Source organism: Lepidochelys kempii, chromosome 6 (assembly GCF_965140265.1).
Source record: "Lepidochelys kempii isolate rLepKem1 chromosome 6, rLepKem1.hap2, whole genome shotgun sequence".
Taxonomy (NCBI): domain Eukaryota; kingdom Metazoa; phylum Chordata; order Testudines; family Cheloniidae; genus Lepidochelys; species Lepidochelys kempii.
In genome coordinates this window covers 119630586-119655618 of record NC_133261.1, presented here as the reverse complement: position 1 = coordinate 119655618, position 25033 = coordinate 119630586, and the positions used below count along the sequence as shown (strand labels likewise).

General features: G+C 41.7%; 1 protein-coding gene across 1 annotated transcript in view; it reads right to left on the bottom strand.

The window, feature by feature from the left end:
* KCNH5 (potassium voltage-gated channel subfamily H member 5) overlaps positions 1 to 25033 on the bottom strand; it is a 230623-nt gene that overhangs the window by 138274 nt on the left and 67316 nt on the right. Inside the window, exon 7 of the mRNA XM_073350736.1 lies at positions 19125 to 19554. Within this exon, the coding sequence (XP_073206837.1) occupies positions 19125 to 19554 (430 nt within the window). The remainder of the gene's footprint in view (positions 1 to 19124; positions 19555 to 25033) is intronic.

The window sequence follows — 25033 nt, the reverse complement described above, 5'->3', positions numbered from 1 at the left end:
TGCCCTTCCGTGGACCATCACGAACTTCTGGCCGTCACAGAATATGTTTGAGTGAAGGTGTGGCAGTGGGAGGTACTTGAGAGTGGGTTGTACACCTCATCTCGCTGGCCTTTCCTGAATGTATACAACTTGGTGAAATCTGGATCTCTGTAGCACTCTCTCATAGTTGACTTGAGACAGGAGTCCGTCTTTACTTATGTGAATAGACCAGCAGAATAACTTAAGGGAGTTAATCCTCCTCTTTGCTACTCTTATGCTATTTACTTATTTTTTTGTATTACAGAAGTACGTACAGGACGCAACCCCAAGATCGGAGCCCTATAGTGCTAGGCAATGTACAAACACACATTAAGAGAGAGTCCCTGCCCCCAAAGAGTTTACAATCTAAATAGACAAGTCACCCAAAAGACTGGAGAAGAAACAGAGGTACAAATGTGAAGTGCCTGCCCAGGATCACAAGTGAGTGACAGGTCTGGAAATAGAACCAAGACCTCCTTATTCTCCGTTAAGTGTTCTGTCCAGTAGACTACACTACCTCCTTTCCTCCCCAGTTGAGTTACTCCAGATTTACACCATGTGAGATTGCAATTTAACACTCTGCATCTTTCCTGTATGGATGAAAATAGCCCTATTTAGCAACTTATGTGTCATTCTTTTAGTAGTTAATGAAGAAGCTCTGTTTCCATAATATCCAAGACAATAAACAAAGAGAAAGTTTAAGTTACTCTGACATTTTGATTGTAACAACATTAAAACAATTAAAAAGTCATACTACTGCACAGCTGTGTGTCATATTGACAAAATGAAATGCCTTTAGCCAATATAAATTTTGTTAGAACAGAAGTATGTGTGTATTATAAACAAAGAAAAGAATAAATATCTGTCACTGAGATAAAGAATACAGCACTATGTTTAGTCCCTTTGATTTTATAGTCACATAATGATATATTTTTGCAAACATCCCATTTGTTGCTTTCTCATCTGGCTGACAATGGATTGCAAGATGAGAATGCATAAATTCTTCATGTTCCATTATTTTCTATAATCATCAGAGGGGAGGGCAGCTATTAGAGCATTTCTTAAAACTTAAATAGATTGCAATGTTTCTTCACCAATGTGTACGTGTATCAATAATAGACTGACTTTTGCCAGCCTTGCAAGTGGCTGTTGAAAACAACCACCACCACCACCTGACTCATTAGTCTGCATCAAATCTGTTTGACTCTAAATCCTGTACATTCAATTCCATCTGTTTGAGTGGGTGTTCACAAATTATACAGTTTCCATTTCGGACTCAATCCTGTTCCTTTCAAAGCCCTTTATGAAAAATACTGCAAATGTTTACAACTCCGTTTACTGTTTTTTTCGTGTTTATAGGAAGCATTTTAATAAAAGGATTTTCCTACTTTCTTGTGTGGTAGTCTATAGCTAGTGATTTCCCAAGGCATTCTAGTTGGGAGGGTCCCAATTTTTCTCATTAAAGCCCCTGGTTCAGCAAGCACTTTAGCACAGGCTTAACTTTAAGATCATGTGTAGGCCCACTGGAATCACTGGGATTACTCCGGTGCTTAAAGTTACGCATGTGCTTAATGTTTTGCTGAATTAGGGCCTAAAAGAATTGGGGGATAGGTCCATCAATGACTATTAGCCAGGAGGGACAGGGATGGTGTCCCTAGCCTCTGTTTGCCAGAAGGTGGGAATGGGTGACGGGGGATGGATCACTTGATGATCACCTGTTCTGTTCATTGCCTCTGAGGCACCTGGCATTGGCCACTGTCAGAAGACAGGATACTGGGCTAGATGGACCATTGGTCTGACCAGTATGGCCGTTCTTATGTTCGTATGGTAAAATATACAATTCAGCCAATAGGTCATTTTGAAGCTTTTCTACTTGTACTGGGATCCAATCTGAACCTTAGAAAATCTGTTCTCGGTTAAATTCAGCATTGGCAAAAATATGCTGTGGTATCTGTGACGTTACAAGCTTCCTAAAATTGTAATCCAGATAGATACCCTTTTAATGCAGCATGAACGATGCATCTCTGTTATGATCCCGGATAAATATTAAAGAAGCTCTGTCAGCAAGAAGAGAATTTATTAGTTTTGAAATCCAGTCTAATGCGACAAAAAATCATCTCTAATTCTGCATCATAAAATCCAATCTAAGGCTAAACGCAGCTGCTCATCTTCCAAGAGAAGACAGCTGAGTAATCTCAACGTGCCCACTGCCTTCTGTGGTGACGATGGAGAGAGCACGCTTGCCCTTACCTTAGAGGGCCACAGGGGATGAGGAGCTAAGTGGCACCAGCCGCATGAGCCCCCACAAGGTCCCAGCACATGCTGCCAGGCAACCTTCATTTCACTTTTAATCAAGATCAGCATGCTACAGCATACGCTCTAGCTAGCTCCAGGGCTTGACACCTCCCCCCACTCGCACAGACATCCTAGCAGACCAGAGTCCGACAAGGATGTAGTGCATGGGATGGAAGCCTGGCCAAGTTTTTCCCCAAGGGCACTGTGCCTTGCAGAGCGTGCAGAAGGGAGAAATGGTTCCCTAATCACTTGCTCCCCTGCTACTTTCTTCTTCCTCATCTTCTTCTAGGCCATTTGATTGTATGTCCTTTCTTGCATGACCTATCTTCATCCCAGTTTCATTAATTTAGGAATCAGACCCTTTAGCATTCTCAATAATTTCATACACAACACTCATGCCAGCAACCAAAAGCTTTTTCTCTTCATTTTCAGCTTCCTTTTTTTTCTTTTTTTTTTAGTTTAAGTGCTAATATGGAAAGTTCATGTCGGATTGAATATAACACTGCATTTCCTTTGGCAAAGGTGGACTGTAAATTCAGGTGTAAAATGTCTACAATAATGAGAGTCATAGTAGTAACTAGAGGGAAGCTGGAAATAACAGCATCGCCATTGCTATCTATGCATCAGTAAAAAGGGGATGTCTAGTGGTCAAGTGGCTAGGGTACTGGTGACCTCTGAATCAGGAGATCTCAGTTCTAGTCCCCACCCTACCACTGACCAACTTGAGTGGCCTTGGGAATGTCACTTACTTTCTCTACACCTCAATTTTCCCTTCTATAAAAACAGTGCCGGTAGTACCTACCTACTTTTATAAACTGCTTAGAAATCTATGGACAAAAATATACTATTATTATTCAGGGGGAAAACAATGGGGAATCTGTGATAATATCTTTAATATATAAAGGAGCGAAAATGTATTCCCATGTCATTCTAACATTCCGTGGAAAAAATGTCTGTGCTGTATGTATCTAGAGATGGATGGTGGGATTTTGAGAAGCACTTACAGGAGTTAGCAGTACAAGTTCCACTGACTTTCAGTTGATCGTATTCGCCTAATTCACTTGGCTGATCCCACCCATCCACCAAAGTGTTTCCTTCATTACGGCACCAACCCAGGACATGCTTCACTTTAAGCAATATTGAGGTCAATGGAACTATTCATGTGCTTAAACGGAAGCACATGATTAAGGCCCTAATGCAGGAAAGCATCCCATTCAGGAAATCTATTGAGTATGTGGTTAAGTCCTTTTTTGAATGGGGATGGATGTAAGAATGTGCATAAGTGCTTTCCCAAATCAAGAACTAAGTGCTTTTACCGGATCAGGACCAATCTTTTACCTTTTAGTCAATGAAGCAAATTGTATAGCACATTTCTAGGAAATGATTGGCAAGAGAGCAGGCTTGATTTGAATTCTATAGCCATTTGACTGAATTTTTTAAATGATTTGCTTGTAATACTCGGTATGTTTCTGTTGTACTCAATAATTACAATGAATCTTGTGAAATTCAAGTTTTAAAATGCAGTTATTTTATCTGTATTATACATACATGCATGAATTATAGGCAGGGCTGGTAGCACTGCATATTATTAGGGTTGCCCCACACTTCCCATTATGAGACCCCATTTTCCATTGCTTATAACTTTGCCAAACGCTAACCACGTGGGTTGAAAATGTCCATGCCGGGTGTCTGCCTCAGGCTGAATTTTTTGTTGGAAAATTGCAGGGAAAATGATTCAGCCATTTTTAACAACAAAGTTAGGGGGGAAATTCACTGTTTTGCCCACATTCAAAAATTTGGCCACCTTTTCCTAGAAAAGCTCAAGCGCCCCCATGCTTTTCACCAGGAACTTGAAATTCAGCAGGGGGGTGACCTGTGCATCAGGGATGAGTCTTTTCCAGTATCTGTGAAAATCTGCCCAAATTTGGCCAGGTTATAAACCCTTGAAAAAAATGCAAGTCATACATATTCTGTAGAGACTTCTTAGATTTTAGCAGTTACATTTCCCAAGATTCTATCCACAATAAGCACACTCCAGCCCAAGGCTGGACAGTCCTTTCCTTGCAATTGCAGCTCTGGGCTGCTATGAGCTGTTCTGAGTCTGGGCCCTAGAGCTGGAAGGAGGAAGCCTGTCTGTTCGGTGCACTCAACGACGCTGCTAGGCCCATATAACATGGAGGAAGAAGCTGACTGATTTGAATGTAAAGGGGAGAAGAGCTAAACCTCGGGAAGCAGAGGGACTAGATTGGGACAGGAGCCTGAGGGGACTGGACAGTATGACTGGAAGTTGGCAGAGCAGGGGAGAGGAAAGATGGAACTGGGAGTTTGAATGGGAAGAGACCAGAACTGGCTGGGCAAAGAGATTGGGACAAGGAACCAGGGTGGGACATCGAGATTGGACAATGTGCCAGTGGAAGGAGATTGTGACTGGGAGCCAGTGGAGACCAGGAACATACGTGGAGGGAGGACTGGAGGCCAGGAGATGTGGAGAGAGATGTATGAGGAGCTGGAGGCAGGGCGGGGGGAACTGGGACTGGCTAGGCAAGGAGACTGGGATGTGGATGAGAAGTCTGGGGAGAGGGGACTGGGTTTGGCTAGATGAGGAGAATGAGCAGATAGGGATGGAAAAGAGGCAGGTAGGATGAGAGACTGCAGAAGAGCTTGTGCCCACTAGAGCACACTCCTTTCCAGAGCTTGGAATGGAACCCAAGAGTCCAGAGTCTCGCTATTCCTCAGCAAATATCTGTGAAACCAACTGGCAAAGCATTCCACCTCCCTCCACTGCTGGACTACGCAGAGGATGACAACTTACTACTCCTACCAGTTACTCAGTTAGCTTACGTGGCAGAGATCTGTGGTCATGGATCTAAAGGTTCCAACCCCACTGAGGAGCCATGTTGGTGTCAATGTGATGCCACATGACATAATTTGCTTTTTCAAATTGCCTTCTTAAAAACCTAGGCAATTGCGCACAAAAAGTATGTTAAAGGAACATTTTTAATGTTGCCAAGTCAAGCACTGAAAAGTTGGGAAATGCCATAATTAAGGCTGCCATCATGGCTAAAGTCTACTATATGTTTTACACACATATAGGAAGACACAGTCCCTGTTCTAAAGCGCTTACAATCCAAAAACACAATGAAGAGATAAAGAGATGTAAGCACAACAAGCATGATCAGGGTGCTGGAGAACACATCCTTTGTCCATTTGAGCATTTACTGTTTTAGGGGGGAGAAATGCACCAGGCTGTGTGGAGCAGAAAAAGGACATTTTGAATTCAAAAATCACGTGGCGTTGTGGCCATTTAAAAGTAGTCTTTTTTTGCTCAGAAACTGAGCATCTTTCACTGAGAAGCAGCAAACCTGGAACCACAAGATGCCATTTGTACAGAGCTGTTTTTCAGAACAGGAAAAGAATTTACATTTTAAAAATGGCATTACAGAGCCTTCAATGAGAAGGCAATGAGAGCCATCTCCATAAGAAGTGATGTCACTTATGACATCAGCATCACGGAAGAATTTGTATAACCTATTTCCATCTTATTTTAATACCGGTTAAACATCAGCAGCAGGACTGGTCCAAAATTCCATTTTAATTTTCACAAAAAAAAAAAAAAAAAAAACTCAGAATAACTGAAAAAAAGTGTTCTGTTCAAAAAATTTCTGGATTTTTTTAGGCTTTTCAACAACATTTGAAATGAAAACAAACAGAAGTGCTTTTATTGGTTATATTAAAAATATCATTATGGTTTTTGGATTGTTTTTACTTTTCTTTCTTTGTTCACTTGTTTAAAAGTGAGAGAAAATACACACACTCACTACTGGATTACTAAATACTCTCTATTTCCTCTTTTAAATAAATAACACCAATACTATTTCCTAAAATACTAAAATATTCGTGGGTTACACTCAAATCAGCTAGGAATGGATGCCCTGCCCCCAACATGGTCCCTGCACAAAGCACTGCAAGGAGGAAGGTAAAGACGACAGATATGCTGGCTCTTCATCCAGTGTGGACTTCCCCAGGCTGTGAGTATGTCAGGGATTAGGGCTGGATTCCATCAGATCCATGGCACTTGGACTGAAGACATGAGAAAAATGTGCAAATGTTGAGGAAACCTGATATGGGTTGCGGTGTGGCCATTAAATGCAATAGGATTCTTCACATTTTACAGTGTATAGCATCTTATATCTGAAGAACTTTAAGTCTCTTTATAAACATTAAATATGTTGTGTTATTCCATGACAACAATGTGATTAACTTGCAATGCTACTACACTGTACTGTTCCCTCCCACTGGACAGGAACTTTGTTTCCTACTGTCAAACTCATCAGTCATTTTCCAATGTTTAAGCCTCTCCAGACATACAAAGGTGTCACTTTTTTCTCCAGTTCTGACATTTAACAAGGACAAAATCTGGGCAGGGAAGTTTGACTTAAATGAAAGGTCAAGATTTCCTTAGGGCAGGAGCTCTCCAATTTTTTCATATTGTAGCTTGCTTCTTAAATCCTGCTCTCTGGGACCCCACCTCTCCTCCCAATCCCATACATTTCAGAACTAGAGTGCTTTGTTGCAGAAAAAATTAGCTCATTATTACATAAGAACGGCCATACTGATTCAGACCAATGGTTCATCTAGGACAGTATCCCATCTTCTGACAGTGGCCGATGCGAGGTGCTTCAGAAGGAATGAACAGAACAGGTAATCATCAAGTGATCCATCCCGTGTTGCCCATTCCCAACTTCTGGCAAACAGAGGCTAGGGACACTTCAGAACATGGTTTTAAAGGAGACAAGATGAAAATATTGGTTTGCAAACTGAAAATGCATATCTAACATGCACACAAAGTAGAAGTCTGCTGACAACGTGTCATGAATAGGGCCCTACCAAATTCACAGCCACGAAAAGCGCATCACAGACCATGAAATCTGGTCTCCCCCCATGAAATCTGGTCTTTTGTGTGCTTTTACCCTGTACTATACAGATTTCACCGGGGAGACCAGCGTTTCTCAAATTGGGGATGCGGACTGAAAAAGGAATTGCGGGGGGGGGATCACAAGGTTATTTTTGGGGCAGGGTCACAGTATTGCCACCCACACTTCTGCGCTGCCTTCAGAGCTGGGCGGCCAGAGAGCAGCAGCTGTTGGCTGGGTGTCCCGCTCTGAAGGCAGCGCCCCGCCAGCAGCAGCGCAGAAGTAAGGGTGGCAACACCACACCAGGCCACCCTTACTCCCGAGCTGCTGCTTTCAGAGCTGGGTGGCCGGAGAGTGGCAGCTGCTGACTGGGCCCAGCTCTGCAGGCAGCAGCACAGAAGGACAGGTGGCAACACCATACCATGCTTTCCTTACTTCTGCACTGCTGCTGGCGGCGGCTCTGCCTTCAGAGCCGGGCTCCCAGCCAGCAGCCACCGCTCTCCAGCTGCCGTCAGCAGCAGCGCAGAAGTAAGGGTAGCAATATGGCAACACCCACTACCATAACCTTGTGAGCCCTGTCCCGCAACTCGTTTTTGCATCAGGATGATCCCTATAATTACAACACTGAAATTTCAGATTTAAGTAGCTTTAAATAGATTTAAAATCATGAAATTTATTATTTTTAAATTCATATGACCATGAAATTGACCAAAATGGACTGTGAATTTGGTAGGGCCCTAGTCATGCACGTTCATAGACTCATAGATATTAAAGTCAGAAGGGACCATTATGATCAACTAGTCCGACCTCCTGCACAACGCAGGCCACAGAAATTCACCCACCACTTCTGCGAAAAACCTCTCACCTATCTCTGAGCTACTGAAGTCCTCAAATCGTGGTTTGAGCTACTGAAGTCCTCTAATCGTGGCAAGTGACCCGTGCCCCATGCTACAGAGGAAGGCGTAAAACCACCAGGGCCTCTTCCAATCTGCCCTGGAGGAAAATTCCTTCCTGACCCCAAATATGGCGATCAGCTAAAACCTGACCATATGGGCAAGATTCACCAGCCAGATACCCAGGAAAGAATTTCCTGTAGTAACTCAGATCCCACCCCATCTAACATCCCATCACAGGCCATTGGGCCTATTTACCATGAATATTTAAAAATCAATTAACTACCAAAATCATATTATCCCATCAGACCATCTCCTCCATAAACTTATCGAGTTTAATCTTAAAGCCAGATAGGTCTTTTGCCCCCACTGCTTCCCTTGGAAGGCTATTCCAAAACTTCACTCCTCTGATGGTTAGAAACCTTCATCTAATTTCAAGTCTAAACTTCCCGATGACCAGTTTATATCCATTTGTTCTTGTGTCTACATTGGTACTGAGCTTAAATAATCCCTCTCCGGTATTTATCCCTCTGATATATTTATAGAGAGCAATCATATCTCCCCTCAACCTTCTTTTGGTTAGGCTAAACAAGTCAAGCTCCTTGAGTCTCCTTTCATAAAATAGGTTTTCCATTCCTCGGATCATCCTAGTAGCCCTTCTCTGTACCTGTTCCAGTTTGTAAGGCCCCAAAGCAGCTATAAGTTCTATGTGGACACACCTTTGCACTCATGCAGGGCCCTACTTATTTTGATGGGGCTCTGCAGTGGGTCTACCCACAGAGAACTCCCTGTGGGGTCGAGGTTTTAATCATTCAATTTACTATTTGATTTAATGAAGTGATCTGCAACTAAACTTGTAAATTAAAGATCCATCACTAAATGGTCTAGTGGGGTACCATAGGATTTGTTTATATATGTTACCTAATATAACACACTAGGTCTTTTGTGGTCTAGATGCTAACTAACCCTTGCTAACTGAGAAATAGAGAGGTTCTGGGAACACCCGGAAAATGTGAGCACCGCCCCCACATCATGAGAGGACGGATATTTCAGGTGCTCAGTTGCATAATCTGTAAGTAAGCAGAAGCACTGCCTAGGGGTTCCCCCATATATACTTGGACATCTTTTTTTTAAATCTATGACTGAGTAATTTTCAGTCATTTTAGATAACATTGTACAGTAACAGCTAAATACCATTCCTTCACTCTTTCCTCTCCTAATCTCTGCCTCCTCTCCCTAAAGACCACAAATCCATTTAAATGAATCCACTCAATAACAACAGAACTAAAGCATATATAAACCTGCTCTAGATAGAACTTCGCAAGAATTCCACTAACACTTCCCAAAGAGGCTGTTTTATAGTGTACAGCTGTTTGCATTAGAGGCACATGCGTTTTTGCTACAAACTAACTGCCTGAATATTTTTAAACCTGCCACCATTTCAGAACACAAGCAAAACAAAAGAGTACACACCCACAGTTCTTCTGTCAAGAAAATCCATTGTATCCTCGCCAATCCTTATGGACTGAATACTCATGAAAGAGTGCTGCATGATCCGATTCTTTTTTTTCAATTCCTCTGACTTCTAGGAGTAACTCTACTGCTGTTTAATTTAGGCTACTCATTCTTTTACAGTCTGACTCTTCCCTCAACAGCTAGAGGAGAATTTCATATAAAATACTATGATATGTTTAGAGAACGTTAAGGCTGCAAAGTTGAGAATGGCCCTGAAACCATTCTTCTGTCTGAAAACGTTTGACCTGCTATTGCTACAGGTAACAGCTAAGATCACTATACCTGCAAAGCACTAGAGAGAGAAAAAAACAGCTCTGGTTTTTCAGCTTGTCTACTTTGTACATTTCATAGCACTTTGTATCTACTTCAGCGATTCTCCACCTTTTCAATACCAGAAATTCCCAGAGAATCTAGATGGGATCCAGCTTGGGCCTAACTCTCATTTAGCAACACCAGACGGCCAGCAAGTGATTGCAAGGAGGTCACAACCAGTCAAGTTGAAAATCTCTTGTCCGGTCAGTTTGATATTTACATATAGACTATATTTTTTCCCATATAGAGTCGGTCAGTTACCCCTGATGTTTGTATGGGTCTTTCAGCAACAGGGAAGAGAACAATGTTTAAACAATAACAAAATATGGCTGTGAAACAACAAGGTTGGCAGGAGATTCAGGGACATGTGTAGCACTGGGAACTACATTGTGATTTGTTTTTGTTTGACTTACTAGGCTTCAAGTTGATGATGGGTAAAAATTTCAAAAGTATGTGACTTAAGATTCGAAGTCTAATTTTCAAAAGTGACTGAGGGATGCAGAACACTAAATTTAATTGAAAATCAATGGCACTTAGGTTCCTAAGTAACCTGACAAAGCGTAAAAATATAGTTTCCCCAAGTAGAGCTGGACGAAATTTTTAAAACAAAACTTTTTTGGTGAAAAAGGCAGATTTGGCAACACCAAAACATTTCACAAATTCATATTGGTTTTGCCAAATTGTTTCAGTCAAAAAGATCAAAATATTTTGTTTCAACATTTTCAAAGCATTTTCAGTTTTTGGTTCAAAACAGGACTTTCCATTTCACAATTTCCTATAATTATACTAATAAATCAATACAAGTTTTAAATGGTTGACATTGAAACTAAACATTTTGATTTTTTTGTAACAAAATGTTTCTTTCAACCCTTTTTTTTTCTTCAAATTTCCATTTACCAACAAATTTTTTTGGTTTAACCGGAAACAATTTTTTAAAATTATTTTTCAGAATTGCCAACAAACCGAAAAATCCATTATTCACCCAGCTCTACTTCCAAGTGACCTAGATGCCTTTTGAAAAATTTACCTAGTATCCCTTTAGCGCTAGAAAGCTTTAGAAAATCAAGAAATACTGATATTTAGAGGGTAGGCATGCAACTTTACCCCTGCCATCTGGCAAAGTAGGACAGGTTTACAAACTTATCTTCAGAGAGTTTTATGGAAGGGGGGAGCAATTATCACACCCACTCACTCACATTAAAAGGGTGTGGTCTGCCAAAAATGGGGTGTGGCTATACTCCAGAGGCAGATTTTTCAAAGATACGTAGGCTCCTAAAGATATAACTAGATGCCCGGTAGAATTTTGACAAGATTCCTCACTGTGCTGGAGTGCCTTTTTGATACCTCACTAGGGGCCTATCAGCATTGTTTGGCACCTAGATATCTTTAAAAATCTGGCTGCAGGTGACTAGCACACCAGGATGCTGTCTGCAGCATATGGTAACGGAGGACACGTGTTGCCTCCCTTACCCAGAAGAAGAGAACACCCCAGTGTGCATCATGGTTACCTAAGGGCTCTGGTGTGCAACACATGAATGAAACCCCCTCTGGAGCACCCCAGCGCCTCCTGTTAAAGGCAGGACTTCACTCAAGATGGCCAATGCGATCATGCTTAACACACGTAAGGTTTGTCAGCAGCACAACAAGGCAATTAACCCAAATGCCAGTACATGACTGATTTAAACTGCTCAGCCACAGTACATTTTCACCTTGCTATCACCAATTCAATTCATGGCCTGGCTGGAAAAGATCAAAACTGGAGTGTTTTAGAGAGACTGATGCTGGCAGAAACCATGCCACTGCCTCTCACGAGACGGCTTCTCTCACCCCAGTCATCAAAGCAGTGGGGTCAATTCCTTACAAGTTTTGTCGCTACCCTTCCTTGCCCTTAAAGCAGTGTCCAGCAGTGCCTTCTTTCCCTTTCATCCTGCTACACCCATTATCTCCGATTCAGGCCTCGTGGTAGTGATTCATGCATCTCGTGTCTAGAATGCTCTAACTGCCACCTATGCTACCTGGCACTGACCCTAAGAAACATTCAGAAACTTCAGCCAGAGCAGCACACAGCATTCAGCCCTCTAAATGTGGTTAACCAACACGAATTCATGACTCTGTGTTGCAAGGCAACCAAATTCCTGGTCCAGATAGAGGGCTTTACCTTTTATATCACCTAGACTCATCTCTCTCTCACTCTGCTCTCTACCAGGTCTGCTATAGTAGCAATGCTTTAGGTGAATGAACTTGCCTGCCCACTTTTGAACTTGCAATGGTTGTGGGCAGGCAAGGCTTAGAGGAGGGTCTAAGAACTTACAGAACTGACTTCACAGGGTAATCAGACTGAGCCCAAATCTCACCAAGCAGGCACCTGCTTAAGCCAGCTACAAAAGACACTCAAAACAGCTCTCCTAGAAAACCCACTGGCTCCTGATCCTGACAAGAAGTCAACGTAAAAAGGCGGTGAAAGGGGAGACCTTCCCTGAAGAGGAACCAGGCATATCTTATTTTGTAAAGTACCCATTACCAGTGTTGGATGTATACAAATAGCAGGGAAACCTGACTAAGACGACACTGCCCATCACCCATGCTCCAGTCCTGTTGTTACAAGACACACCTCCAAAGAACACCAAAACAGAATGGTTACAATTCTGCTCCGCCTTTATCAGAGGGCCATCATCAGTTGTTCTCAACAGGCTTCATCGTACACATTACATGTCTGACCATTTTTAGAAAGCGCCGTGCCTTTGAAACATTTCACTAGGGCAGAGTTTAGTTCTGTAATGTATCCTTTCTTGGGAGAGTTAGGAAAGCTACTGGTGATGAAAGTCCCTCACACATCTCTGCCAATGCACTTCAATCTTGACCTGCAACACTCCTGGTGCTCCAGTTCTGGGCTTCCCTGGGCAGGTGCCAATCTACATGGTAGTTTCAGGTTTTGTAATACAGTCAAGTGTCCACAAGCGAGAAAGGGCTCAATCCTGCCCTGGGGCACAGTGCGGGGAGGAGGAACAAGTGGAAGTTAAAACCATGTAGACCGCTCCCTCCCCTAGATCAAGAAGCAGAGCAGGATCTCTGTATTGTGTTCAAGAAACTGCTAGGAAAGGAGGCCAGCTATAATGCCAGCCTACATGCTACCTCCTTCACAGGACAAGGTTTGCAGACCAGCCCTCCTAGCCCATATGTCTCTGTCAGCAGATGGCTGTCCATGTGCCTGTCACATTTTTGGATGCTATGAACATGACACATTTTAACAGCAGCAGCTAGAGCGATCTGTCAGTTCGCACTGCTCTTGTTTAAAGGAACTGCAGAGGGCTCCCACCCACCCATTCTCACCCACTGGCCTCGTACTTCCAAGGCACTCGAAGGGAGGTCTACACTGCACTGTAAACCTGGGCTCAGACCCAGGTTTGAGCTCAAAATTCCCTACCTCCTTAACTCCCTCACACAAATCTTTCTGACTCAGGTCAGCAAGCACTCGGGACCTGAGTCCTAGCACGAGTCCTGCTGCGACTCAAGTCCAAGCCCTGTCCTTTGGCAGTGTGGACTCAGCTCAAGCCGCAGCCCTGAGGCACAGAGTCTGTGTAGGGCAGAATGGACGCTGTAGCATGGCTGTCAGACCCAGATCCAGCAACTGTAAAGCCAGGTTTACAATGTAGTTTGAAGACTTGGAAATGTGGAGTCCACAAGTGCAGGTCCCACAGACCGGTGTTCACAATACAGTTTAGACATGCCCAAAGGTGCCAGGGAGAGTTAGTAATGAGGCCTCCACTGGCTGTAGAGAGGTCAAAGCCTCCTACTGCCCCAGGAGGAGAATCATGTCCCTCCCACACCTCCCACTGCTGATAGGAGAAGCAGAAGGAAGAAACTTCTGTACATAGGATGAACCCTCGTATGAGACAGTAAAGTGCTACATTTTATTCATCGTTAGACATACAGTCCAGTGCATTCCTGCAGACATAAAACCTCCTCATGAAAATGCCATTGCAAGCCTGCTATTTGTTGCGGTGCAAAGTATGATTTAATCTTCATGGCTGGTAATGATTTTTCCTGGGAGCGACTCTATTACATATATTTTCATAGGGATTAATACTAAATCCTACAGACCCTTGGGACTGCTTGCCTGGAAATCTGCCAGACAAACTCCCGCTTCCAATTAAGGCATCATACACGGCTCAACTGGTGTAAAGCTTTTGCCATTGCTTAACCCATTTGCTAGATAACCCTGTCTGGGTCATGCAAACAGCACGCAAGTGGCTGACTACAGTAGGCTGAAGATGAACTGACTAACATCACTTGAACAATAAAAGAATACCCTCGAATGAATTATTTGCTGGCTTTTAGCAACAACAACTTATCTTCGCACTGGAAGCAGACCACATCACACTCCCAAACCAGGGATCTGAACCTGAGAAAAAGCAAACCGTTGGGTAGGAAGTAGAGCTGCAACCTTCAGAAGGTCCTGTTTCAGCACAGTTCACTCACAGCTCATTAGGAAGGGCTCTGTTACAAGGAAAGGTGGATCAGATGAGAACACCTGACCCACTTTCTGCAATAAATGTCTCTCCAGCTTGTAAAACTAAAATAGGGGAATGTTACTGAAATGAGAGCCTCCCACAAACCGTAACAAGGCTGAATCATACCCACAGTCAGTAAATGACGATGTTTTCACTGTTTCCAATCTACAGATGCAAGGCATCGCACTGTATATGTTCAGTGCCAAAAGAATTGTCGTCATTTTGACCTTTGAAGGCGGCTAGCAATTCACATGATAATACTCTGTAACTGCACTTTGTGGAAACTGCTGCAGTATCTGCTAGAAATAGGCAAAGCTTCTGGAGGAGGTTTACAACCACATAAATTCTGATGAGCCATCACAAAACTAGCTTGAATTAGCAAACTTTGCCCTCTGTAATTTAAACCCAACGATTCTTTTAAGGATAGGTAAATGTAAAAAAAAAAAACCCAAAGAACAAAAAACAACAAACAAAACCTACCGGTATTTTTTACTCTCAAGGGAAGCCTGGCCTATGTGCTACAATACCCATTCAGAGGTAGAACGGCCATACAGAATTTCAAGGCTCTTCAGAGGGCTAAGGCATGAACGAGAGATTCTTCTGGGGGTTTCATATTCAGAGATAGAGCAGACACGGTTAAACACTCAACATCCATTGTCTCGGGTGTTCTTCAAGAACATGGCTATGATCTTCCACTTATTGTTACCCAATACGGTAAATTTCACATTCCTGGTCCCACACTACCTGAAAGGGGGTTCCAAAGAGGATGGCTCTAGACTGTTCTCAATGGTAGCAGATGACAGAACGAGGAGTAATGGTCTCAAGTTGCAGTGGGGGAGGTTTAGATTGGATATTAGGAAAAACTTTTTCACTAAGAGGGTGGTGAAACACTGGAATGCATTACCTAGGGAGGTGGTAGAATCTCCTTCCTTAGAGGTTTTTAAGGTCAGGCTTGACAAAGCCCTGGCTGGGATGATTTAACTGGGAATTGGTCCTGCTTTGAGCAGGGGGTTGGACTAGATGACCTTCTGGGGTCCCTTCCAACCCTGATATTCTATGATTCTATGATTCACACCTCAGGCTCATTATCCAGCATGTTCAATTATGTGAAACTGACCAAACCCATGCAGTTATTCTATGACATCAACTGAAGACCTAGTATAACAGGGATTTTGTCGGAGGAAATCACAAAGGGGGGGAAGTTGGAACACATAAGGGGAAAGCGTAAGTTGCCAAGAGCCAATGGGAGGCTTGAGGGAAAGGTCCCTCATGCAGGATAAGATACCGCTGCTTCAGGCAAGAGACTTGACAGACATATCCACTCTCTCCAATCTGTGCAGTAGATGCAATGACCTAATCAAAGCAAAATGAGCTATAATAAACTGAATTCCCAATGCACTTTCCGCCTCCAGAAACAACAAAAACAAAATACACATTTATACAGCACAATCTTCACTCAAGAGAGTCACAGGTGCCTTACAATAAAAGCAGCACAGTTTAAAGTTCAGATGCAGGAAACAAAGCTAGTTTTTCTTAGCATTAAACACCACGATGGACTGAGTAAGTCAGAGAGATATCCAAGGTACGTTCCATGAGCATGGAGTATAGTTGTTAAAAGCACTCTCTCCTGAAAGAGGAAAGGTGATCTCTCTCCGAAAGACTAAACAACCTGCTGAAGGTGACCACAGTGAACAGCCAGGTGACCAAAGATCTGTCAAATGTACAGCCGACCACATTCACTTTGTTTTTCCATAAGGCAACTTGTGCTATCAGCTGCACAGCTTTAACGCTTCATTAGTTTTCAAATGTATGCCTTTTTGTAATGCTGGCCATTCATATAATCTCTCCAGATACACTTTCCTCCTCCAGATAACTTCACCATTGAAAATAGCAGACTTCTGGCTTGCACAAGTCACTGCTTGTTGATAATACAGCAAATAATTTATTCCATGGCTGAAGATTGCATGCTTAGGCAATTGGGATTGTGATGAATTACTATCTCTGTTTCCAATGCTAAGCTTAAAACATTTGGCAGTTAGAAAAATGTTTCCAATACCAAACTACTGGTATTAGCAAACATTTACAGGATTAGCACTATAGTTTAGCATCTCCCAAAGGAAAAAGTTCCTTTCTGGCTTATTACAGTTTCTCCTGCATGCTTTCTTCCTTGTATAGCTCCTTTTTGTTTTCATACAGACAGATTGTCAATGATGTACACACTCAAATACACATGCACAATCCAGCAGGTCTAATTAGTGTACGCATATACCATGACTGCAAAGCACAAGCTTGATATTTGCAAGCAGGCATGGCTAGTTAGCCATCTAACTAGCCATGTAAGCAATCAAGTGACCCATTTATTTTATTTAGATTTAAGTTTACATTGCACTCACAATTGATACCTGAATGCACAAATTAGGCCCACACAATTGGGCATGTAGATTTATACGGGCCCATCTTTGACAATCAGATCCTCAAGCATTCACTATTAAATCTGCAAAACACCCAAAATTCTACTGATGTAATTTTAAAATATAGATAAAAAATTAGGTTCTGCTCCCTGTACCTCCCTTCTACGGGCAAAATCCTGTTCACCTTACTCACATGAGTAGCTACACAAATGCCAGTGAAATTATACACTTGAAAACAGCAGGTAGTATTTGGCCCCCTTACTGTTCCTTCTCTGTACATGCAGATTTTCAGGCTCTGTCCCACTTCACCCTAATCCCCACAATCCCAGTCACCAATTCCAGCGGATAGTTCTGCAGTGCTTGTGATGTGCCCAGCCTGGGTGTCACTTTGGAAACATTTAGGATCACTATCAATATCAGCCTCTGGGATGGGCAAAGACTTTTGTCAATATCAAACCTTTGGTTCCAGCATGTATCTTTCATATCTCTGCCACATGTTTCAGAGAAGAATGTAGAAACAATGTGCCCAGTTGCAGGAAATGCAAATAAAGTGACAAGCCCCATTTCCTCTGCTCCTGTCCTGCCCCAGGTCATTTAATGATGATGTTCGATTACCTGTGAAAGTCCCTTCCTCTGCACACCATTAGAGCTCTCCAAAAAAAGCAAGGAAAATAAGATGATTGAAATATTTAAGATGCTGTAAAACCATCCTACTGTCCCAGTACTTAGACATCTGCACATAGTATTAAACACATCGACAAAACGTGTATTTTCTATGTCATACACACAGTAGCTCAACAACAATCTAGCTTTTTGGAGTTGATTTTTTATAGATTGCAAGGTTAACTGAAACACATTACGTAAAAGACTCATTAAAAGCAAATTGTATGACACCACGCTGTAGGCATGCAGTCAGATTGCTGATTCCCCAATCTTAAAAACAAACTGAATGTGTTAAAAATAGTAAACAGATTTAACAAGCTGAGGAGCTTAAGAAAGTTGCTTTTTACAGTTCAGTATTTTGCAAAGATGGACCCAAGGTGTTAGCTGAGTTAATTAGCACAGAGATTATGCAGATCCTAATTTGATAGGTTTTGTTTGCATCCTTGTTATATAATCACTTAGTGGTTGTACAGAGCTTTGGCAATGTAAAGCATTAGTAGAAATGCCAAGTATTGAGATTATCAAACAGTTAAATATTTCCCTCTTTCACCCACATTATATTAATATTTATTACATCTTTCAACAATCCCCTGCTATCATTTGCCAGCTACTCAAACAATGCTATATTTTGAAGGTTTCAGAGTAACAGCCGTGTTAGTCTGTATTCGCAAAAAGAAAAGGAGGACTTGTGTCACCTTAGAGACTAACCAATTTATTTGAGCATAAGCTTTCGTGAGCTACAGCTCACTTCATCGGATCAAGTGAGCTGTAGCTCACGAAAGCTTATGCTCAAATAAATTGGTTAGTCTCTAAGGTGCCACAAGTACTCCTTTTCTTTTTATATTTTGAAGATGATTCTTCACCAAAAGAACAGTCCGATGCTCTTGCCTAGACAGTATAAAACAAGAAACAGTCCTTTGTACAGCCATTTTAAAGCCATTTTAGAGGAGCTGCGAAATAGCAGGAAACTGAGAAGAGGTACAATAGTGTCTTGCAATGATCTCCTCTACCTCCAGCTTCCATGGTGACAAAAGTTACCATTCTCAGGAGATAAAAATAGAGCTTACAGTAAAACCAAGCCAATGAGATAAAAGGTACAACCACCTTATGCAATCTTCATGCTTTTTTGAAAAACAAACAGTTGGGTCACCTTGATTGTTTTAATACTATGGGCTAATTTAAGCTGGGCACCATCAATGCGTTTGTGTGCAAATTTTAACCAAATTCAAATTAAGACACTTAAAATGTACCCAAAATGATCTTTAAAATGCAAAGAAATCCTAGTCTCACTATACACCAGTGATCATACTTAACCTACACTGTATCTTGCAATCTAATCACAAGCTCTGACAATAAAATTGTTCAATTTTTCAGTTGTGGTTTCAGCTTTATTCCCTGGTTATTTATCTGCAGTGGAAGATGCTAAAATATACTCTACGTGTCAAGAGTGCTGATGCCAAGCATAGGAAACTGAAAATGCAACTAATTGTGAACAGTACAAGGATCCAATACATATGGTTTAAATATTTCTCTTTTCATACTGTACTAATGCAAAGATCTACATGCAAAATAAAATAAAATGATTCTACTTACAGCCAACCATCATCATGGCCACCGAAAAAATCTTCTCTCCATCTGTGGTTGGAGCTATGTTTCCAAATCCTATTGTTGTAAGGCTTGTCATGGTAAAGTAGAGAGAGGATATATACAATGAGTCTTTGCTGGGGCCTCCTTCCCACTGCCCTGAGCCGCTGGTATTGTACCGATAGGGTGCCCCTATACTCAATGCCAACTGGTAGAGCCAGCTGTCTGTCTTGATGGTATTAGTGACTTCATCTATAACTTCATAGTCCCCAATGCTGTACCATATACAGGCTAGCCAGTGGGCCACTAGTCCAAAGACACAGACCAACAGCACTAGTACTGCAGCACCATATTCCAGATAATGGTCCAATTTCCTGGCAACACGACCAAGGCGTAGAAGTCGCACCACTTTTAAGGAACTGAAAAGGCTGCTGATCCCCTAGAAAAGAATAAGTTCCATTACATCATCAGAAATACACTATTGAGTAAAACAGCATGTAACACAAAAAGAACAGGAGGACTTGTGGCACCTTACAGACTAACAATTTTATTTGAGCATAAGCTTTCAGGAGCTACAGCTCACTTCCGAAAGCTTATGCTCAAATAAATTTGTTGTGGCACCTTAGAGACTAAGTCCTCCTTTTCTTTTTACTATTTTAAAGTCAATGGGAGGTTTAGCATGGATTTCAGTGGGAACAGGTCCAAATTTAAGTATACAATCCAGAAGGAGGCTTCTCTAAGTTTATCAAAGAACTGCACCCCCTGCAGGACAGTAAATAGGGACACAGAATTGCCATACTGGATCAACCAATGGACCATCTGGTCCAATATCTTGTAGTCAGTGCCATATGCTTCAGAGGAAGATTCAAGAAAACTTGTAAACAACAGCCATGGAATAACCTGCACACAGGGGAAACTTCTACTATGCCACCCATCAGTGAGTGGCTGGCCAACATCCTGAAACAAGAGGGATTACATCCCTTATTATTTGTAGTCACATCCAGTGTAATGTGGATGTCCTTTTATCCATATAGATAGCTCACTAATTCTGAGGGTGGGATACTACCTAATCACTGACAGCCCATTGCTCTGTTTAGTGGGTATCATATACACCAAGCGCCACTAGTCAGAAATGTACACGAAAGAGAATTTACTTGCTGGTCAACAGACAGTATAGATATTTCCCTACAGTACTTTTTTTTTTACTCAAGAAAAGTACAAATTAATAGAAGCACAAATACTAGGAAATAGAAGCACACAGAAATGTTTTTAAAGTAATGGAAACATTTGGGAAGGAGCAGAAAGTGTGTATATCCCTCTGAACGCAAGTATGATTCACAATGGTGTTAATGGAAGTTATACATGCAGAATGAAGAAAAATAAAGCTCCCAATTTATTGTAATCCCATGATATAACTAACTTCTGCATTAAATTAATTAGTGATTCAAAATAGAAGCCGTACAAAGGAAGAGTTCTAATATAAAATACTAAAAAGTCACAGACATTAAATTTAAAATAGAAATTAAGGCAATGAGGCAAACATTCTAAGTTTCTATGCGAAGATTAAATTGTACTTTTCTATGCATCATTATTGAATTAGTCAAAACATTAGTTAATTATATTACCAAACTGTAAAATACGAGAATTCCTGTAGTTAATTTCAGCATCAAAAAACCCTTATTCCCCTTATGCATCTGTGTCTCCTATCGCAGGCTGTATTTGAAGGGTAACCTACAACTGATGTTTCTAGATTCAATACATTAGACAATGGTCTTATTTTTCAAATCCAGTACATTTTTCACATTCAGTCATTTTGTTTCAGACCCCCAAATCCTTAAATTGAAGATCTGTAACTGCATTGGAGTGCATACAGTGACTGACACTAAGAAAGGAAGTGGAATTTTCCAGTTTTGATTACGATAGTCTGCATTTATGTTCTCTCAATTTTACACAAGCTATCCTTACTCTGATTTCCAAATGAGCAGATGCTGGTTTGTTTATTCTGTAATACGTGGTCATTGGTAGAGCCCTGCAAATCTGCGGATACCCACTTTATATCCACAGGCCATGTTTGTGGATCGGATGCGAATACAAACTTTGTATCCGCACAGGGCTCTAGTCCCATTGGGCCATGGTACATTGTGACCCGAATGTAAAAACCATTGAAGTAAGTGGAAAAGATTCCCACTGATTTCACTGGGCACTCGGCTGGACCCAGCCCAACTACAGTCTAAGAGACCCACAAAGCAAAAGCCCAGAGCACCTATTTTTAAAAAGGGGAGGATATTCTTATAATACTACATTGCACCAAGTTCATCCATGGTGTCACTCCACTGAAGTCAGCACTTTACAAATTAAAGGCCTAATCCTGAAAAGTTCCAAACATCTTCTGTGACATCAATGGGAAAAAAAGAAGAGAAAGGGAGAAAGTCCCTGCAGGACAGGGCCCTGTAATGGGGACACCATTTGCCTGGCTCCCTCATGTGGCCAAGGTGTTTCCACCGCACCCCGTCTGCCTCTTCTCTTTGGGGCCCCTTAGAAGTGCCATACAGTCTCTCAGGGGAGGGTGGATGGTAACCCTGAGAAAATGGGCCGGTAGCCCAAAGTAATTCAAGATAGTCCTCTGCATCCCAAACACAAAGTTCGTCATAGCAACCCCGTAGTTTGTACCCATCTCCAAAGCTCCTGCTAACGGTTAGCAGGAGCTTTGGAGATGGGTACGAACTACGGGAAATTCGTCATAGCAACCCCGTAGTTCATACCCATCTCCTGAGCTTTGGAGATGGGTACGAACTACGGGGTTGCTATGACGAACTTTGTGTTTGGGATGCTGAGGACTATCTTGAATTACTTTGGGCTACTGACCCACACCGAGCCTTTATTGGGCCCAGCAGAAGCCTAGCCTGCCAGCTCTGCCTCCCTTCAGTGCACGCAATGTTGTGAGAGAGAAAGCAGCATGTATACTCCTCTCCTTCTGATGGCTCCTCCTGATTGGTAGGGAGGGGAGCCCTGCCCAGCATGCAGTATAGGGCTCCTGATCCCAGGGCCTTAACTAACAGTCTGCCCATCCCGCTGTTAACTGCCTGGAATCACCTCCTCTCTTCCTCTTTCAGCCAGTTTCCTAGCATGTGCTTACACCAATATCCCTGGGATGGGGGTCTTCTGCCCACACCCACATCCTGCTTAGGTTTAAAGGACCAGTATACCCCATTACAGGCCCCAATACCTCTGTCAAGTAGGTATGTATTATTCCCCTTTTACATATGGAGAGACTGAACCAGAGATTCAGTCCAAGGAGTCACTGTCAGGTTTGGATTAAAACTCAGGAGTTTATTATTATTATTATTTATCATCTGTATTACTGTAGGTCCCAGGACCCCCAGTCATTAACCTGAATCCCATTGTGCAAGGTGCTGTACAAACAGAAGGACAGTCTCTCCCCCAAAGAGCTTACAGTTTGGCTCATCCTCCTATGCTCACACTCAATGTTTTCTCTTTCTAAGTTATAAAGATAGGTTAGCAGCACCAGTACAATTATCCTCAAAAATAACATTTAACTCCAAGTCTCAGAGAAAGTCTGTGTTGAAAATTATACCCTTTCCCAAACTTACATAACGATTACCTTTTATTTTGCATCACTGACCCAGGATCTATTTATCATACCATGAAACAAAGGGGAACACTCAATTTTAACTGCTGTTGATATATGCCTTACCTGAAATAGTACTACTGTGAAACTTGTTCAAACGGCCTGCTAGTCTCCAAGCCAATTTAGTTGGATCAATTGTTTTAAGACCAGTAAAAAGAGATTTACAGTCTGCTTAAACTAAGAAGGTGAACAGTTTAAAAAATCTTTTCCACAAAGTACTGTACCAAGGCCCCAGTTCAGCGAAGCACTTAAGCATGCACTTGACTTCAAGCATATGAGTTTTCCTATTGAAATCAGTGGGACTACTCAGGTGTTTAAGTACAGTGCTGGGCCTGAATGGGTACCTTTGATACTTCCTCTGACACAAAATATCTCCTGAGGATAATGGTGTAACTGATAGATTGTTCACACAGGGCTTTGCCAAAGATTCAATAGAGGTGGAATTAATTAGGGTAACTGGATTTTAGTGTCAAATTAATGCCATAAAGAACGTAGGTTAACACAGGTTGTTTTCTTAATCCAACAGCTTGCAATTTCTCTTTGTGTTCATTCTCCTTTCAAGCGGCAGGCTGTATTTATATTATATTATGATAACTTATGGATCACGTAAAAAAACAAAAAACCCTATGTTGGGAATCCAACACTATTTTAAAGGGGGGTTACTAGTTTGGCCCCAACAGCCTCAAGAACTGTGGGAGCGGAAAGGGGATTTAGAGCAACCTGAGTGGTGCAGCTGTGGATCTAGTCCAATTTTCTCATAATATCCTTCAGATGTTGTAAAATACATTTTTGACACTGCAGAGCCAGCCTCCGAGGGAGGATAATTTGTCATTACATTAACATATCTGGGCAGAAAGTCAATTGAGCCAAATGCTTGCAATATCTCATAGACTACATGTTCTCTGCTTGAGGACATCAGATTATATTATGAGCATGAACACAATCTGAAACCACATCTCATGAAATGAAAGGGTTGTGGACAGGGTATTAAATCATGGCACAATGAAACCAGGCCATTTTCTCATCTCACAGCTTGTCTGGTCTTCAGAATTTTCCTAATTGAAAAACTGTTTACGCAGAAAAGTCATTTCATTTGTACAGATTTGGAAGTATTAAATCCAAAAATAATATTCAAAATCCATTCATGATTTTCGTGTTTTAAAAAGTTCAGGGAATGATCCAAAGTCCATTGAAGTCAATGGAAAGATTCCCCTTGACATCAGTAGCCACTGAATCAGAAAACAAAAGAAAATAAAAATAATCAAATGGTACTTATTGTGACAAAGCCAGACATTTACAGGGGGAAAAAAGCAAACTACGCTAAAGTTTAATAGCCCCTGTACTGCATATGCTGTTCTCTAATGGAGATTTGCGTTTACTCCAGTTCTTCTAAACTCACATTTTTAAAAAGATACGGTGGCTAGAAATGAGAAAATCCTGCCACTATTCTCACTTGAGATTATTGTGATGTTCTCACTCTCCTGATGTTCAGAATGTGGCCAACTGTTGCTCCATCCACAATCTCATTTATTTAGTTAATACTGAATCCCCAACTTCCTTGGCTCTTCTCTGTGGTTTTAAGTCCTTGTGTGGTATGCAGACTTGGTTGCTTGACAAACTACTTTGGACAATGGAAAGAGATCACATGTGCTTGCCGATTCCTTTAGATCTATCAGCAATTTTGGTACTGTTGACCACAAGGAATCAGGGACAGTCTTGAAGACCTATGCAGGGATAGGTATAGCTGAGTGGTACAGTTCATTTCTTCTGGAAAGAACACAGCCAATAACATTGGGCATTTGCTCTTCTGATCCATGAGCTCTTGTAATGAGTACAAGTTTCTGAACTAGCATCCTTCCTATTAAATAGGCACATAGTGGGGCTGGCTGTGGTGTCTTCTGAATATTCAGATGGTAGCAGTTTTCCTTCTGTACTTAGCAAGGAGAGCATTTTCAATGAAGAGTCCTTCATTTACTCATCATTAAACAAAGCCACATTTGTTGACTTGGGAATATTGCTAAGTCTATTTCCTCAAACTTTCTTCAATGGACATGTTGAACGAGGAGATTAGTTTAGAGGGTTGAGTGACTGAGTATTTATCTTGTTGAATTATAGGCTGGACTGGTATTAATGTTGCCCGACACTATTATTAAGGTTGCCTGACACCTCCTATTATAAGACCCTAATTTCAGTCTCTCTTAACTTTGCCAAACTTTAACCAATTAGGCTGAAATTTTCCATTTGGGGTATCTGCCTCAGGCTGAATTTT